General features: G+C 38.9%; 1 protein-coding gene across 1 annotated transcript; it reads left to right on the top strand.

Annotated features, from left to right (window-relative positions):
• Positions 1-976: 976 nt before the first annotated feature.
• On the top strand, positions 977-8,859 carry alkbh3 (alkB homolog 3, alpha-ketoglutarate dependent dioxygenase). The gene is made up of 10 exons (XM_044035220.1): positions 977-1,048; positions 1,612-1,697; positions 2,008-2,117; positions 2,242-2,276; positions 2,379-2,426; positions 3,266-3,369; positions 4,763-4,851; positions 4,937-5,146; positions 6,065-6,163; positions 7,866-8,859. The coding sequence occupies exons 2-10, from the start codon at positions 1,622-1,624 to the stop codon at positions 7,983-7,985; spliced, it is 891 nt and encodes a 296-aa protein (XP_043891155.1). The 5' UTR covers positions 977-1,048; positions 1,612-1,621; the 3' UTR covers positions 7,986-8,859.
• Positions 8,860-17,876: the final 9,017 nt, after the last annotated feature.

Genomic DNA, 17,876 nt, shown 5'->3' with positions numbered 1-17,876 from the left:
AGAATTGTACCTTTTTGATTGCAAATGACTTGATGACATTGCCTCAATGTGAGAGTCCTTTTCACCTGTTGGGTCTTAATATTATGCTTTGTATTTCTATGTATCGATTCAGTTTGGTTTACCCTGCTGATGGCAAAATTGTTTTCTACCGCTTGTTAATAAAAGTACTGTCTCAACGTATTGCCTCTCATTGTTCTTGCTTACATTTATTGTTTCAGATCTAGCTGGACAATATTACAGCTTTGAAGACTTATGTGCACAAGCCTGCATATCACACAAGTGTGATGTTTCACTACAACTGTTGTAGTGATGGGGTTCACACACTAAACTGCCTGGGGAACAGTGGGGGATTGGGTGCCTTGCTCAGGGGCACCCCAGTCTTTGACCCTTCCCATAATTTGATCCAGCAACCTTTGGGTTACAAACCCAAATGGGCTGCCCATCATTGAGTCTTGCAAAACAATATCATTTAGTTAGTATAATTCAGACAGCCAGAGTTTGCATGTTCTCCCTGTGTGTGTGTGTGTGTGTCTGGATTTTCTCCAGGTTCTCCGGTTTCCTCTGGGTGGATGGTTGTTTGTCTCTATATGTGGCCCTGTGATGGACTGGGGACCATCCCAGGGTGTGACCCACCTATCACCATCATGTCAGCTGAGATTGTCACAGCACCATTACCATGAAGTAGTGGAAGATGGATGAATACATATTCAATTTTATATCAGCAGGAACTACGTGCTTGAACTACTGTTGGATCTAAAAAATAGTGTATAATTTTTAATCTGAGCTGGAATCTGTTTTTTTTGCTCTAAAATGTAAAGTCGGCCGGTATCTTAAGCTTGTACAAATAAAAATTAAAATGATAAATGGATTTAGCAAGTTTACATCACTTAAAGTGTAGTAAATGACCTTAAACGGGAGGCTCGGAACCATGTTTTTGTATTGGTGTTGCGGGTAGGGATTATTTTTGTGGAGCACAACTGTCATGGCTGTGGTACAGCTTGTAACTCCCTTCTGGAAACCGTTTTGTCGAACTGTGTAAGGGCTTTAGGTGAGTAATTTTTGATTTTTGACAAGGTTTGATTCAGCATTACTTTTTTTTTTTTACCGAGTATTTTATCTCATCTCTGACTCTTACAAAGTGGTTAATAAAGTGACATTACGGAGGTTTAGCTAAGTTAGCAAGGCAACGAAGTGTTGTGCTCACAGCCCGACAGACTGAAACCAAGTATCTTCCCTGGCTAAAGTAAAAAACAGAGACGTTTAACTACAATCATTTATTTAATTGTCATAATCTCAGATGCCAGTTCCCTCACTGCAGTCTTGTAACTGGTTGCCCTGAGGAAGGAAGACATAATATGTGTTATTTAGCCCATAGGCTATGGAGTGGGTTTGTCCTTTTTAACAACAAACTGATTAAAATTAAATCTAGATTAAAGTTTGTGGGTAATCATTGATTGAAAACAGGAGTTGCACACACCCCTTTTAATTTCATTGTGTTTGTGCAATAACAATAATGATATACTCTTCTATTCCCTCTTGATCATATGTTGATATGTGGAGGGTTCATTTCAATGTTAAATGTAAATTTGCTTCGTCTTTCTCCATGTGCAGATGTGATGTAATGTCAGATAAACGTCAGCGTGCTAGAGTCCAGGGCTCCTGGGCCAAACAACTGCCAAAACACACAAGGCCAACAGGTAATATATGCGTCTGTGTGTGGTTGTTTTATTAGTTATTCAACCAAACACCATACAATCACTAATTTATTAAGCATATGTTCGCTACTGGTCAAAATTACTGTATCACATATCGGACAGATAATAATGTAAAATCCTATATATCGCATGGTTCTTTATGCACTGTAAATAGATGTAAATAAAAATCAACAAACGCTTTATAGCTGAGTCATATTTGTAATATTTGTTACACAGTTGTATAAACATAAATCATGGGGATGGGATAAAAGTGTTTGTTTGACCAGCACGTCACTTGTGTCACTTTAAAAAGGTACAGTCCCAAACAACCATCAACCCCAAAGTACCCACTCAGCCCCTGGTTCTTGGGGATCTGGGCCACAGAAGACATGTGAGACATTTGAGTATCATCAGCCTACTAAGGTAAACCATCAATAGGTCAGAAAAGGGAGTAATCACTTAATAATTGGAGTAATTAGTCTCTCAGAACTTGTTGAAATACAGTGAAATGCAAATTTAGTTTTACATCTTTTTTTTTTTACTACAGGCCGTTAGAGATGTTCCAGCTGAGAAGGTGATTGAGTAAGTTGCACACTTGTGTCTTTACTGGATAGAATTGTTCAGCCCTTTCTTTTATGTTACATGGTTTCAGTTTTTTCAAGAACATCATTTTGCTTTGGACAGGAAGGCAGGTGATCATGTCCTCAGCAATGGACCATCTGGGGTGTCCAGGTGAGTACAAATACATATTCAAGAATAAATCTCACCCAGAGAGGTACATTTTTTATAAAGTGAATAGAGGAGAATGAACTGTGATGATATCATGAAAAAAGTTAATTTACAGTGGATTATAACTCTGTGAGAGAGTTTTAAATCCACTAGGTGGCAGTAATCCCACAGCAGTGTCTTTTACAGCTCTTGTAGCTGAATGTCATGTCCCCATTTCACATATTATATTAGCCATGTTTTAAATGACACTGAACATTGCACACATACGTGATGCACTGTATGATTTATGATGGAAAACTGGTCTTAAACCGCAGCCATAATTAATAATTTGTGTATTGAGTTGTGTAAATCCCATAATCAATAAGATAAGAGAGAAAAAAACCTCTTCATGGGATTTCATTAGTCCTAAACTTTAGCTTTGTTGTTATTTGTTATTTTGCAAATTTACCCTCAATGAACCTTCGGGATAAACAATCTGTTGTCATACTGAAAGATAATTGGAAACCATTTAAATATAGTAATACTGACACCTACATGGGCGGCTGTCTTTATTAGAGAGTGTATTGATTTGAAATGATGAGAAAAGTTAGGCGGGTGACTCGATTTGAACTCTCTGGTAAAAAACAAAACAAATTTTTATATATAGAGAGCACTATTCAAAATCCACAGTGCTTTGCATGGTAGCAAAATAAAAAGGAAGAAACAAAAGTTAGGAACTTTGATAGAAAACTAATTTGGTGAAGAAAATTAAATTGGTTTGAGAAAATCACATTTTAATCAGAGTATATTATAGGAGAGTTTTTATTTTTTTTTATATCCATCCATGTATGCATTCTGTCCAGACTCCGGCTGCTGCCTGGGTTTCTTCCCCCAGAGGAGGCTGACTGTGTGTTCAGTAAGCTGTTAGCAGAGCTTCCCTGGTCCCAGAAGACCAACTACAGACAGGGTGCGTACCACAGGCTTAAGAATGATTTGAATGGAAAGGATTTAACGTGAAACTGGGATGTACCATACATTGAAGGATGTAAAGGATTTCCCCACTGAAGCTGTACTGTTTCTAATGGTTGAGCAGTTTCTATTGTACATATAAAATGAGAGTTCATGTTTGAAGACTGAAAAATTACCAAAATATACAGGAGTTTTTTAAAGGTTCAGTGTGTAAAATTAAGCTTATTTTTCTTACTTTTTTAAGTGAACAATTACCTAATTGTATGAATTGTTGTTTTTTTATTACCCCAGAATGAGCCTTTTATGTTTGGTGGGTCAGCTCTATGGAGGATGTAATTTTGATCCACCACAATAGCAGTATTTACTGAGACTGTTGAGAGATGCAGCCTTGCTGGCACCGAATATACCGTTCTTTTAGCTCACTCTCACCCTTGTCCACCCTGTGTATAATTCTGTGATAGCTCTGCAGCACAACAACAACATGATGACAACAGGATAACATTTCTAAACATTGACCATAGCGACAAGTTTTGTAATCCTCTGACAGTCACTCCTCCGCCTCAAGAGTCAACAAGAGTCATGGGATGTTTGGGTAAAGGACAAAGTTAGTGGAAAACCACGTTAACCTTTCACCAGTCACTTTTCACATCCTATATCTTTTAGCCTCTAAACTGAAGTCTGTGTAAATGGGTTATGGTTTTGTTAATGTTTTCCCTTGATGGCACCCTTCAGCATTCAAAAGAGCTTATTTGAGTTGAATGAACGATGAACACGTGTTTATAAATATTAGCTCCAGTGGGTCCAAATAAGCCAGTGTCATAAAAGGAGATGGCTGCTTGAGCAGTTTGTTTTGGTTTTACCATGTTCTTGTACCAGATGGCTGGTCAAATAGGAATAAAGGAAGATAATTGGTTCTTGGAAAGATCTGGTTGTTCCCCGAGAAAGAGACACAAGCCAAGAGCAACAGAGGAAGATGGACAGAGAATAATTACATCTGGATGTTTACCTTTCCTTCTGCTATGGATAGATCTTGGTGACAAAGGAGATGACCATTATTCACATTAAGAACCACACTGGCTGTTGTCTAACTTACTCAGGCTGTAGATGTCAGTCAGCAGAAAGCTATGAAAAATGACTCATTTCGTTTTTTATTTTTTTTAAATTGCCTTGACCCAGTTACTAATGCAATACAACCCACATACACGTACACAACAGTAATGTTCTATTTGTGATTAATAGATGATTAAAGGGAAATTTGGTTTTACATTTTGTGAACCAGGTGCTCTGAGAGATGCAAGCTTCAAATTATCTTACCTTGGTTTTTATCATGTTCTTCTAAAATTAAATGTTTGTGTGTGTGTGGTTGTTTTGTTTTTGTTTTTTTTGTCCAGGTGAGGCATACGAGGAGCCCAGGCTGACCTGCTGGTATGGGGAGTTGCCCTACACATACGCTCACTCCACAATGGCTGCCAACACACAGGTTCAATTAACTCATTTTTATTCTTTCCCTTTGATATTATAAACTATTGAACTCTCTGAATTCTGTATGTCCTTTCATGGTATAGTGGCATCCACTGCTGTTACCTCTCCGCGATGCAGTGGAACAGGCGAGCAGGTGCACGTTCAACTCCCTACTGTGCAACTTGTATCGGGACGGCCATGACAGCATTGGCTGGCACAGTGACGACGAGGCCTCTTTAGGTGTCAAACCCACCATTGCTTCCCTCAGTCTGGGCGACACCCGTATGTTCAGTCTTCGCAAGCAGCCACCACCAGTGAGATTTATTATTATTTTTTTTTAAATTGCTTTCCCTGCTCCCAATGTATTTTCATTTATTTATTAGTGTAAGTAACAGCACAACATACACTCACCAGCCACTTTATTAGATACACATCTTCTGCTGCTGAAGCTCATCAGCTTTAAGGTTCCACATATTGCTTGTTCAGAGATGGTCTTTCTGCATACCTTGGTTGTAATAAAGGATTACTTGAGTAGCTGTTGTGAGCTGTGTTTGCCTGCTGGTTTATTTTGAACCATTCTGGTCATTCTCCTCTGACCCCTGGCATCAATAAAAAGCATTTCACCCAGAGACCAGTTGCCTACTGGACATTTTGTTTTTTGGGCCAGTCTCTGTAAATCCCAGTAGATTTGCAGTTTTCAAAAATATTCAGACTGGCCTGTCTGGCACCAACAACCGCACCATGTTGAAAGTCTCTTAAATCACCTTTCCTCTTCATTCTGATGCTCAGTTTGAACTTAAGCAGGTCGTGTTGATCATGCCTTCATGCAGAAATACATTGCCGCAATGTGATTGGCTGATAAGCTATTTGCGTTGCAAACCAGCAAAACAGGTGTACCTAATAAAGTGGTCAGTGATTGTGCATCCAGTTACTTTTTAAGTATATTTTTCATTTGAACGCTAAAAGTTTTGCATTTGGCCGCTTCTGTTGTTTTATTAAAAGTGCTCTTATTACATTTTCCTTCCAAAAACAGCAGCATTCGGGCTAGTGTTTTTCAGAGGCAGTTGTTGCATCTCATTTGTTATAGTATGTATATGTAGTGGGTTAGTTTTTGAATTATTTGAGGCAACAGAAAGAATTTTGACTTTGTCATTTCACACTGCATTGTGCCAGGTGTTTGTGTGTCTTGTGCATTATTTGACAATTGTACATCATTTGTGTTCATGTGTTAGGAGGAGAACGGCGACTACACTTACGTGGAGAGGATTCGGGTTCCCCTGAGTCACGGGACACTGCTGCTGATGGGAGGAGCTACACAGGATGATTGGCAGGTAGGCTTGACCAGTCAAATGCAAGGGTCCATGCAGGCAAGATAGCTAATCACAAAAACATCAGCCACAGGACACAGAAACTAAAATCTAAACCCTGAGAAATGTGAGAAGTTGATAAGATGTGTTTTCCTGTTTACTGCATCTGTACTGCCCACTGCTTGTTTGCAGTGGGCACACAGACAAACAGGGAGTAACACCTTGTTTATTGAGGTTTAAGTTACTGTAATCACAGCTTTTATAAGACATTTTCATATATATCCCTGTGAATCACATTATTACCAGATTGAAAGGCGGCATCAAAGCTGTATTTTATGAACTGAAACGTGTTCATCCATCATATAACAGTTGTATAGGTAACACTATAACATACTATATTTACTTTCAAATTCAAACCACACTGACCTGCCTGATTTAAACTTTTTGGCAGAAGGAGATGAGTTAAAGAAGACTGAAGACTGCTCTGAGCTGCTGATAGTTATGATGGGACAGTTAAAACGTAATGTTTAGCAGTTACCTCATTTAACCTCAGACATCAACAGTAAACACAGGTGTGATCAGGTAGCTACTGATGTCACTCTACGTGTCTATGTGTGTGTGCATGTGTGGTTTTGCCAGTGTTTATCACATGTGAAAGGAATGACCTGTGTGCAAGACTTGCAGGATAGATGGAGGGAGAGAGGGAGGCAGGGAGAGGGGGGGAAATGGTCTGGAGAGCAAAGCTTCAGCATAATGAGAGCCAGTTGTTTACCACTCGGGGACAGGGACCAGGTTTACATGAGTGTATGAAACAGGATGGAAAGTCTTTGTTTGAGTTTGAGTACCTTGCTGTTTTTTATTAAAAACAAGTGGGTTGTACTCAGCAGGAAGAAGACATTACACTCGACTGATTTTCATGATTAATACATGTCAGCCTTTTGGAAGAATAAACCTCTCTGTCCAAAATAGGTCATGCATTTTCAATTTTATTAGCTTAGGTTTTGTGAGGTAAAAAATTTAGAAGGATACAAAACTTTTGCTGGGAGAAGACATGAGTGACACAAATGAAAGAAAAGTAGTTTGATGTATGAATGGGGTAAGGAGAGGACACCGCAGACAATTTAGTGTAGATGGGAAAGCAGCAGCAGCAGCAGCAGCAGTAATATAGCACATGTAAATTACAAGGAGTGAGGGGGGAAAATAAAAACAGGATGGGGGAATGAGAGAGAGAGAGAACTACATAGACAATGAAAGAGTTTTAAGAAAAAAAGAGAAGGTCACAGGTGTTTTATGGCACACATCAGTGAGTATCTTAACAACAGAAGTTTAATTTCTCCTATAAAGATCTTGCCAGAGAAAAAAGATCACACCATTAATTCTGTCTCTGCCCTACAAACCCTCCTGGCTCACTTGTAGAGGTTTGGAAGTGAACACTAAATATTTAACTAAAACTGTCAATCCTGCTTAAGCATATCATTTGTTTGAGGACGGATACAGGGTTATTTCTGTCTGTTCTGGACTCTCTCTGTTCACGCCACTGTGGATAAGTAAACATTTCACCTCCTTTTGAGCTTTTGAGGTGAAGAGGAATGAATGCATTTGACTTGAACATATGGGTTATATGTTAAGAAATGGGTGTTTCTTGTTTGTTTTCACATTTTCTGACTGACTTTTGTATGGAGCGCAGAGGTCACCTATTTAATATTTACTCTCTTTGTCCTTGCAGCATCAAGTGGCTAAAGAGTACCATGACAGAGGCCCGCGTATCAACTTGACCTTCAGAACTACCTATCCAGAGCCGGAGGGCCACAAGCCAGGGACTAAGCTTCGCTTCACTGCCAAATAATAGTGAAGTGCCCTCAGAGTCAGGTATTTAAGGCTTAGGAACGTTCAGATTTTAGCTGTTTCAGGAAAGTTCTGCAAAGACATCACTGAATTGCACACTACAGTCTGAATAACAGTTTCTTCCTAACTTTAACATGGAGATTTACGTCTCTGCCTTTATTCACCTGTTGCGTAAGTGAACCGCAGTGATACCTCAGACGTGACCAGTGGTGATTAGCAGATGTCTGTGTTTTCAGAGAAGCTTTGCAGGAGAGTGGGTGTTAATGAGGGCTTAAAGATTTGGTAAAATCTCACTTTTGAGTGTCATTTTGACTTCATTCAGCACAGACAGTATAATTTCAGACAGTTATTATATTTTGGTTAGTATGTTGGAGGTTGGAACATTGCAACTGGCACTGAGCATAAGTTAAGACATTAAGCCAACTTTATTTCTTCTTCTTCTTTTTTGATAGAAAATATGATTTACATTGTTTAGCCTTTATTTTACTAGGAAGTCACCTGGACATTGGAATCTCTTTTCTGAGACGTGGACACACGTCAGTCAGCACATCATACATGCAAAAGTTGATGTGAAGTTTATGTGACTTCAATGTAAAGTTGTGAAATGTACCCAACCCCCCCTCTGTGTTTATCTTGTCAAGCCTTAAGGAGGGAGCATGGTTGCTATGAAAAGTAAAAAGTAAACTGGCAACTAGGGCCAGTTCATACAAACAAGGCAGTAGTAGGACATGATATTGCGAAGTATATCAGGAGAATACAGTATATTCTGGAATTGTATGACTGGGAAAAAGTACATGTTTCAAGGGGAACGCAGATAACTTCAGCAACTCTGGCATGGTGTTCTATTTATTTCATTAAAAAAGAAGTGTTCTTGATTGTGTGTGTTCTCTGTTCTCTGTTTAAATGTTTTGTCAGGTCAACAGAACATATCCTATGAAGCAGCAAGTTCAAATAAATTAGCAGCTCGTAACAAAAGGTTTCTCTTTCAGTTTACCGTAATATGAGAATGTATCGCACACTAAAAGGTTAATGTCAGGGGCCCTGAGAGCTGAACAATTATATAATCATTGTTGTAACTTTACCCAAAGGATGTGATACGGTTTGTTAAAACGTACGACAGTTTGTGACGTGTGTGGCACTGACGTCTTTAATTTTTGAGCACAAGTTGTATTTTCCTGTTTTTAAATTGATCTTGATCTTTGTCAAGCTTTAGAAAAGGTTTACGTTTTGCAATTTATATACAAATGTACATATTTATGTGTACAGTTACCTCCTCCTGGGAAACTAATTTAAAAGCCAATCTAAGATAAGGATTTGTTTTGGGAATCGCTTTGAAATTATGTGCAGTTATTTTAGTTATATTACTTACTACTTACTCAGTATTGTTAAAATTTATATTAAATATCCATATGTCTAAATATGTTAAAAAACACACGTGTTTTCATAGGCTGCATATATAAACTTGAGTCTCTGTGTATCTTTTCATTACTCCAGTGGTCACTGTAACCATGACATGACTTCTCTGAGCGCCTCATCTGATTATTACTTTACTTACTACTCATCTGCTAATGTTTAGGTTTAGGTGACAAATTTCAAAAACTCTCTTCTTTTCTCTCTTCTTTTCTAAAAAAAGAAAAGTAGAGAGAATCATGCCCATTACAAAGAGTGAACAGCTTTGGTAGCATGTGACAGGAGAGTCGACAGCAGAATGTATTTTGTGCATGTACAGAAGGATTCATGCTGTGTAAAAGGTGCTGTATGTGTATTTATGTGATGGATCATTAATGAAGACGACTCACAGTGGGTGCTGCAGGTTGTGTAAATAGGTCCTTAACCTTTTATTATTGGAGGTGAGATTTGCACCATGCTGTGTCCAGCTTTTAGTGGCTCCTTCATGTTGGGCCTCAAGAGGCACAGACAAGGACAATTTGTTCCTGACAAAAACATCACGTTACTAAAATGAGACACGGGTTACGCCTGAGCGTTTGATTTGGGTCAGTCCCTTGTGTGCGTGTTTGTGTTGTGTGGACATGCCATGTAGCAAATCTTGCACCAGCTCAATGACAGTACATGTTACTGTGATGGTGATTAAAGTTAATTCTCATAATAACTAGAATTAGTTGGGTGGTAATTAAATACATCTGCAGCCTCCATTTGCTCCTAAACGTACATATACAGTGATGTACAGCTAAAATGTTCTGATGCTCTAAGTGTATCTAAATGTTTTTCACAATGATGCAGCGAGTATGTTAACTTCCATTTGTGGCCTGCAAAATCTCAGCATTTCTAGCACAGAGTAGGGAGCTGCAAAGTGTGGGTAATACTGAGCAATACTGTATCTAAAGGGCCTAAAAAATTCTTGACCAAAAGTGAACAAAAACATAGAAGCCTGAAAGCAGAGTGGAAGTTGATGACATTGTTGATACTTTTCCCCCAGACAGGGAAACAAAACACGGAGCTTCAGCCAAGGTCTCTCTCTCTCTTTGTTGGTGGATATTTGACAAATCTAATGTATTTGTGCTCTGTTACTGTCACCTTGTCATTTACACTCAACAATAAGACTGGCACGCTACTTGAACTACACTCCTGCATTATATTGAATTGGAATTTCAGTAATAATTTTAAACTCTGAATGTTGTAGTTGAATGTAATATTTTACATCACCTGTAACTCACTTGTTGACTCAACATGGTTCCTGAAGTTTAGGATGAGCTTGGGCTTCACAATGCAACTTCTTCCCAACACTACTTTACATGAGAGCCAGTCCTTTCATATGTTCGTACCAACTTAAGAGTTTACATTTACATTGATTTTAGATATATAGTTGCATAATACCTCAAGACCGACAGAGTAAATGACATTACTGTAATCTCACTGGCCCTCTTAATTCCCTCTCCATATTTCCCAGCTCTGTCTTATTATTGTTTACATTTTCCAGTCTGCCTGGAAAGAAACTTGGATGCAACACTGTAGCTACAGTAACTAACAAGCTGCCCATCATTCCTGTTTTAACTACTGTTTGCTTATTTCGAATCCCATCACCTGTTATGCAGAGCTGGAAACATGTGGGGTTTACTGGAGTTGCATCGCAGCTGTTGCTGTTGTTGCCAGCTCCTTTAATCTCCCTCTTTAGTCAGTGGTGCCACTGTATGGATCACACCCAATTAGGCCAGCGTTGTTCCTGTCTGGGCTGACAAATGTGTCCACCTGATTTCCAGCCACCGGCCTCTGCTGTGTTACATAAGCAGACGGTGAAACTCACTGGACCGTGTTTGATTACTGGGCTTTAGATAGTTTGCCTGTCATTATGCCAAAAGTGAATTGCAATTTATCCGGTGGGAAATATCAAACTAATATTGTTACATAACGTGATAATTAAGGGACAAAAAAAACGTGTCATCAGTCTCGGATAATGTGTGGCGATACCCAAGAGTCCTTAAAAGAACAATCCCATTAACTTTGCTGATCCTCTGACCTTTTCTCTGGCTTCGTCATCATTAGGTTGATTTCTGACACCAGTTCCTGTCATGTATGGGGCACATGAATGGTGAATGATTCTTCTAGCACCTTTAAATTGATTTGTTCATCTCTATGTTTTATGAGCATATGCTGGGAAACTTGTCAGAGTCTGGACCATCGTGAGCTTTATTGACAACAGCTGTCAGTTTAGAGACAGTTTGCATACTGCAGAAAAGAGCTGCATTACATATTGGTCACAACCTAATCTATATAATCCATAATTCACCATAATTCACAGATGTTCCGATGAATGTTGATTGTTTTTAATAAAACAGTTGGTGATCACAGTGAATTATTTAAGAACTATTGGTGCCAGTCTTGAGTGTGTTTGTGCAGTAATAGACAGTTCATTTGAAACGTTCTTGGTATGACTAAATCCCAAGATAAACAGACTCTTAACAAGCTAGTGTCCATTTAGAAAAGGACAGTCCATTTAGATCCTGCACAGTAAGACGGGTCAAGTCCATATCTCAGCGCTGCTGACTGGCTGTGTCGTAGGGAACCTAACTTGGCTTTGGAGTGTTGCTCAATAATTAATTTTGTAGTATTGCCTATGTGGATATCAGCAGATGTTTACACCACACTGTAATATACTGGTGTGTATGTGTAAGGTCTCTCAGTCTGAAGTCATGCTGTGATTGGCTGGAAGCTGCTGTGGGAATGTGCTGACCGATTCACTTAAACCTCCCAGCTCCTTTATTCTCCTTCATCATGGCTTTGGTCCACTTTCCTTTACTGTGCCCCCTCGTCTCACCCCCCCCAACCCCCGCTTCTCCCTTCACCTATGACTGTACACTGTAAATTTCCAAATTATGGGACTAATCTTCTGTCAACTTTTCTTTTTTTCTTTAATCCACTTTGGTCTAGTTGTTTTGCTGCTGCCTCTCTGTGATGGACCTTAAACAGATAAATAGTTATCTGTCTTTTTCCATAAAAAAAAACATTAACTTGACAATTTAGATGATTTGGTAACATCAGTATGAGAAGTGGGATTAGAACAATGGGTTAGGATTAAGGTAGATAGTGGATGAATACAATTGATCAAACCCAGCATATTTGACAATCTTCTAAACAATATAAAGTAAATAAAATAACCCTATTTTTAGTTGAAGTTTTCATGTGTCAATCTTCCATATTCTCATCCGATTGACATCCTCCAATTTTGGAAATCATGGAAAACATAACCTTAGTATGGTCTTAATGTGACTCATGTCCCATTGATTTTGATATCTGCTCTTTGCTCTGTGATTCCCCGTCTTTCCACTAATCCCGCTTTACCAGACACATCATCCATAGCATCTTGGGGGAATTGCAACTGTTGACAGGTCTCTCTTGAAAATGAGACCCTGTGTCTCAGTGAGATAACCTGTATAAATAAAGGTTACATAAAAAAAAATAAAAATACATCCCCAATGTGGTAACGTATCACAAACGGATTTAGGGGTGAGGAGCAGGTCATCAGATTATAGGAATCAGAAGTGTAGAGACAGGAACTCCCTCCTGTGGACAAGGCAAATATTTTGTGTCTGAATGCCTGGCAAAGCCGGAGGTGTGACTATCAGGAATCGTCCCTGGGCTTTCATGCCCCTGACAAAGTTGTTTACACGTGATCTTCAGATTAGATTGTGTGTTGAGTGGGAAAAGGTAAATTTGATGACCTCAAGTTCAAACCAACTCAGTATTAATCCCAATAAACACTTTTACAGAGGCACGTTAATTCTGAATTGTAGTATCATCTCAGTAACAGCTACTGTGTTTTAAAATGAAAATAATGAAGGAAAAGTAACAACAAAAGTTGAAAATTTCCATCTCAGAGATTTAAAATCACATCTCTCAATATGTGGTATCAAAAACAGACAGGGTGTTCCAAGAGGGGAATGTTTCCCAGTCTCCAAGTCTCAGTCTATAAATAAACATGTTGTCCCTGTGTTGTTGTACTGACTCAGTCCCAAGAGAAGGAGGGCAGGGGAACCAGACCAACTCCACAAGATGATATGCTTATTGGTTTATACCAACATTGCCAGAGCTGCATGAAAACTACCTTATTAATTCAACTGCAACCGTGCAATGGATGTTTTTTATCCATCTGTATTAAATGAAATGAGTGGTCACTAACACATTTAGTCAGGTAATAGTCACCACTTTGAAGTTAGTTGCGTTATCTCAATTTATTGTCAAGAGCGAGATCGTATAATTTTTGGAGTTAACCACAATTTTGCATTGTCTTGTAAAGGGTGTACTCAATATAAATAATATAAATGCAAATAACCTTTGCACACAGTATGTAATCAATCAGACATTTTTTTTATTTAACAACGATGTCATTGGGAGGTGGCTCAGTGGTAAAGCGATTTGTCTTTCAACTGGAAGGTTGTGGGGTAGATTCCCGGCTCCACTAGTCTACATGCCAGTGTTGGGAAAGACACTTAACCCCATGTTGCTCCTGACGGCTGCAACATGGGGTTGCAGAGTGTGAATGGGTATGAAAGATGGGTGATAGGAAACATGCTGCACTGTATGATGTATGAGTGAATGGGTGAATGGAAAAAAATGGCAGAAAAGTGCGATATAAATAGAGACATACATTTACCATTTAAATAAGCAGTAGTTATCTCCTCTGATACAGTATGTTTTCATTGTGACATCATGATTACATCATAACTTATGACCTTATGATTTCTCTCTGAAAGCACTAAGTCATGTACTTCTACAGCATGTTTGTTGTTCACTAACAAATAGTTCCCGCATAATAGTGCAAGGGTTTCCTACACAAAAGAGGAAAGATGTACAGCACCTGATGTTGTATGTGTCCCCCCCTCCCCCTTCTTTGTAGTACCATGACATTTGGGTTGCTATAGTAACAGGACGTCCCATCACGGCGGGTACAGGGAGATTTGCTGGTTTGGGAATGTGACCTGTGGTGTGGGCCTCACCTTTTAACACCATGGACCTGCTTAATAGGCTTTCTTGCCTTCACTCTCTCTCTCTCTCTCATTTTCTCAGACTAAGTTCATGTCAGTATGTGCAGTACGTGTTCAAGTCTGTTCAAGTCAGCGTGCTTTTCTATATTTTGTTGTCTGTCTGCATAAAAGCACCATGCTGGTTTTGCAAAGTGCTTTGTATCTTTGTAGTTCTAGCAACAGAGGGAGAGAATTGCTATGAATACTCTTTCGACCATACAGAGTCACTTTAATATAATATCGGAATTATGTGCAGCGTGCATGCTCCAAGTCTAGTGGTTTCACAATTACAAAAAATAAGGAAAGAATCAGGTCCAAAGGGAGAGAGTGTCAGTGTGTCATAGATATATGGGCAGAAGGTTGGGACTAAGTCTGAAAAACATCTGTGATGTAATATAGGTGCAAGTATTCTTGTGGCTATGGTTGTGTTGGCTCTGGAATGATCAGTTTCCTGTATCTGACCATCAGACATCAGACATAAACAGACAGTGATATTAGTTCATGTTTTCTACATTACCACTTTCACAGTGAACACATTTGGACACGTTTGGGATCCGGCCAAGTAAACTTCTTCCGATGTTTTTCAAACACTGGAAAACGTTTCTTGATGGCTTATAAGTTCTCTTTTTTTGTTTCTTTAGCGTTCTGCTTCCTTCCTTCTTTTCACTTCACTTAATCTCTTACATTCTCTCTCTGCTTGTTTGCAGTTTACACAGATACACACATACATTTCTTTTGTCTGTCTCTCTGTCTGGCAGCTTTGGTGTACCATAAATAATGACGAGTAATGTCGGTCTCGGCCGTATGCCGGTGAATTTACTGCAGTATATTTTGAGCTATTGAAAAGTCACATTCCACTGTAGTAATAATAAAGTAAAATCAAGTAGTGATATAATACTATAGTATTATAATAATTTATGTAACAGTCTAACAGTATATTGCACAGGTTTAATGTGATGTAACTGTCTGTGTTGCCTGGAACTGTTGCTATAATCACTCATCTATTAGCATTTTATTTTCTGACATGCAAACAAACATTTCTATTGTCATAACTCAACACAATTTGTTCCACTTTTTTCTTGCATATACTGTAAATATGCATTAGTTTCATATATGAGGTAAGAAAACAAAGTAACTTCATGGAGCATGCCAAGTTACAATACTAATTCTGTGTTAATACAATACCATGGCATGAAGCTCTACTGGTATGTAGTTTGTATCAGTTATAGTAATGCCACACATTTGCCCCCTGTACTTACCTTCTTATACTACACACACACACTCACACTAATGAAGTGAAAGCTGAGCTTGCTTGAGCCCTTGTTTTAAACCGTGTTTCATAACCAGCACTGAAGTATTTATATGCACATCGTATCATAGATACTTGCACAAATTCCTGTTGTGAACACTGTTGAAAGAAATTAGTATAGGTGTTGCATTTTCAAATATTGCTTTATCATAATGAAATTATTGTTCTTATCTTAATTTGTTCATCGTATAGCACCTATAGCTTAAACCAAGCAGGCTAAATTGGTTAAATAGTCTTTGTCCCTCACTCACCTATCTTGGCAAAGTAATGAATGAAGTCTATGACAGTCTATTTCAGGCCATTTTTATTAGGTTTGTTGTGCATGTTTTGCATGTGTGTTAGTGTGCTGTTGGTGGTGTGAGACGAGGGTGGTGTAAGCGATCAAGGAGAGGATTTCATAGGGCTTATTTCTCTGCTGCCTCTGCTCGTGCTTCCTGCCAGAGGTATTCTCCTTGATATACCATCAGCTGTTTGTTATCGGATACGTAACCAGACGGAGTAAGGCTTTAATTTCTGTGGTACAATAAATCCTGCCAAATCTGTGATTTCAGTGCAGCAAGCATTTAAATTATGAATAAATACTGGGGCTAAACCTGTTTGAATTCCATGTAATTTAAAATCAGAGTTGATTTTGTTTTTCTGAAATCATATATGCAGGATTTACTGACTGTCCCACAATGGGAATTTTGAAACTGCCTAATTGTAATTGCCGGGCCTGTGTCCTTGTTTACAGCAAACACAACCTTGGCAGGGCCTTTTAAGAGCACAGGTCTTTCGCAAGGACACACGCACACACACGTGCACACACCCCCTTCCTTCTCATTTTACATTTCATTTCTTTCAAGCATTGAGCACAAATACAAAATCAAATGGGTGATTCACATGCACGTATTCACAGAAATATCTACAAAACAAACACACAAACTGGGCTAAAAGGGGAATCAATCTCGTCATGTGATGTCACCTGACTGGCAGCTTGATCGTTGCTGACCTTAGATAGACTCTTCACAGAGCCAATCCACAACTTGCAACTATGTTGAGCATCTGTGTGTGAGTGTGTGTGTGTGTGTGTGTGTGTGTGGGGCAACTGGTCCTGAAGAGGCAGAACCTCATTTCTGAGGAACTGGTTCATTTTAGGGCTTAGATTTGAATTGTGTCAAGTTCAGATTAAAGTTAGGCATTAATTGGCTATGGTTAAGGATAATGCAAGAGTGTGAGTGTCTGTGTGTAATATAAAAAAATGATGGTGATCACTTTCCCCTCCCGGGATGTGTCACCCACAGAATACGTGAGGAAACACTGCAGCTGTTTTATGATGCAACATCACTCCTGAAAATATTTTTTGAAGGGAAAGCCCATGAGGTCAGTGCTCGAAACCAACCTTAGCACCACTGATCGTATGAAGCGGGATATACATGCCACTGTTTGTGAGACTGTAAGTTAATATTAGTAACTATAGATGACACTCGCACTGACACGGCACTGAGTTTCTGATGTTTTTGTTCATGTTGCCTTGCCCACTGAGTGACAGTGACTGTGGTTATGGATCATGATACAATACGTAAGTGATGCACATTTGAAAAGCAGATCCATAATGATTTTTTTTTTTTTAATATATTTTAAACTTTGGGTGTCAAAGGCAATAATGATAATAATATACAATATTACCAAAGCTTATATTACCAAAAGGTAAGAGGCTGTGCTTTGGTAGCTCTGATTGCTGGTGTCAATAATATAGCAGAATTTGAGGCTGAATTAAAACAAAAAATGTGAAGTAGTAGTTATTATTATAATTTTTATTATTATTCATGATTTTACAGACTGACATATAAAAAAAATCATAAAAAACCCTATGTTTCAGATTTTAATTGTGCCAGAGAACATGCAGCATGTGTCACATGTGAGTGAAGAAGAGTTTGCACTGGCACAGACTAAGCTGTAGTAACCGATCCACGCAATCCACACCAACCCTGACACTCCCCCCTTCAGCGGCAACACTGATAAATTTAGCTTCACGGTCAGAGTTAAGATGACGTGACATGTTGACTGGGATGACACTAGGTCTGCTAATGGATCTCCGGTGTGTGATTCTGTCTATGACTTA

The sequence above is a fragment of the Solea senegalensis genome, linkage group LG10 (assembly GCF_019176455.1).
Source record: "Solea senegalensis isolate Sse05_10M linkage group LG10, IFAPA_SoseM_1, whole genome shotgun sequence".
Taxonomy (NCBI): domain Eukaryota; kingdom Metazoa; phylum Chordata; class Actinopteri; order Pleuronectiformes; family Soleidae; genus Solea; species Solea senegalensis.
This window is presented reverse-complemented; position numbering and strand designations above follow the sequence as displayed.

Excerpts from the sequence above, each read along its gene's own strand:
- alkbh3 (XM_044035220.1), top strand. The coding sequence starts at position 1,622 with ATGTCAGATAAACGTCAGCGTGCTAGAGTCCAGGGCTCCTGGGCCAAA. Across the intron at positions 2,427-3,265 it reads GGACCATCTGGGGTGTCCAG|ACTCCGGCTGCTGCCTGGGT; the intron begins GTGAGTACAAAT and ends CATTCTGTCCAG. Across the intron at positions 6,164-7,865 it reads CTACACAGGATGATTGGCAG|CATCAAGTGGCTAAAGAGTA; the intron begins GTAGGCTTGACC and ends TTGTCCTTGCAG.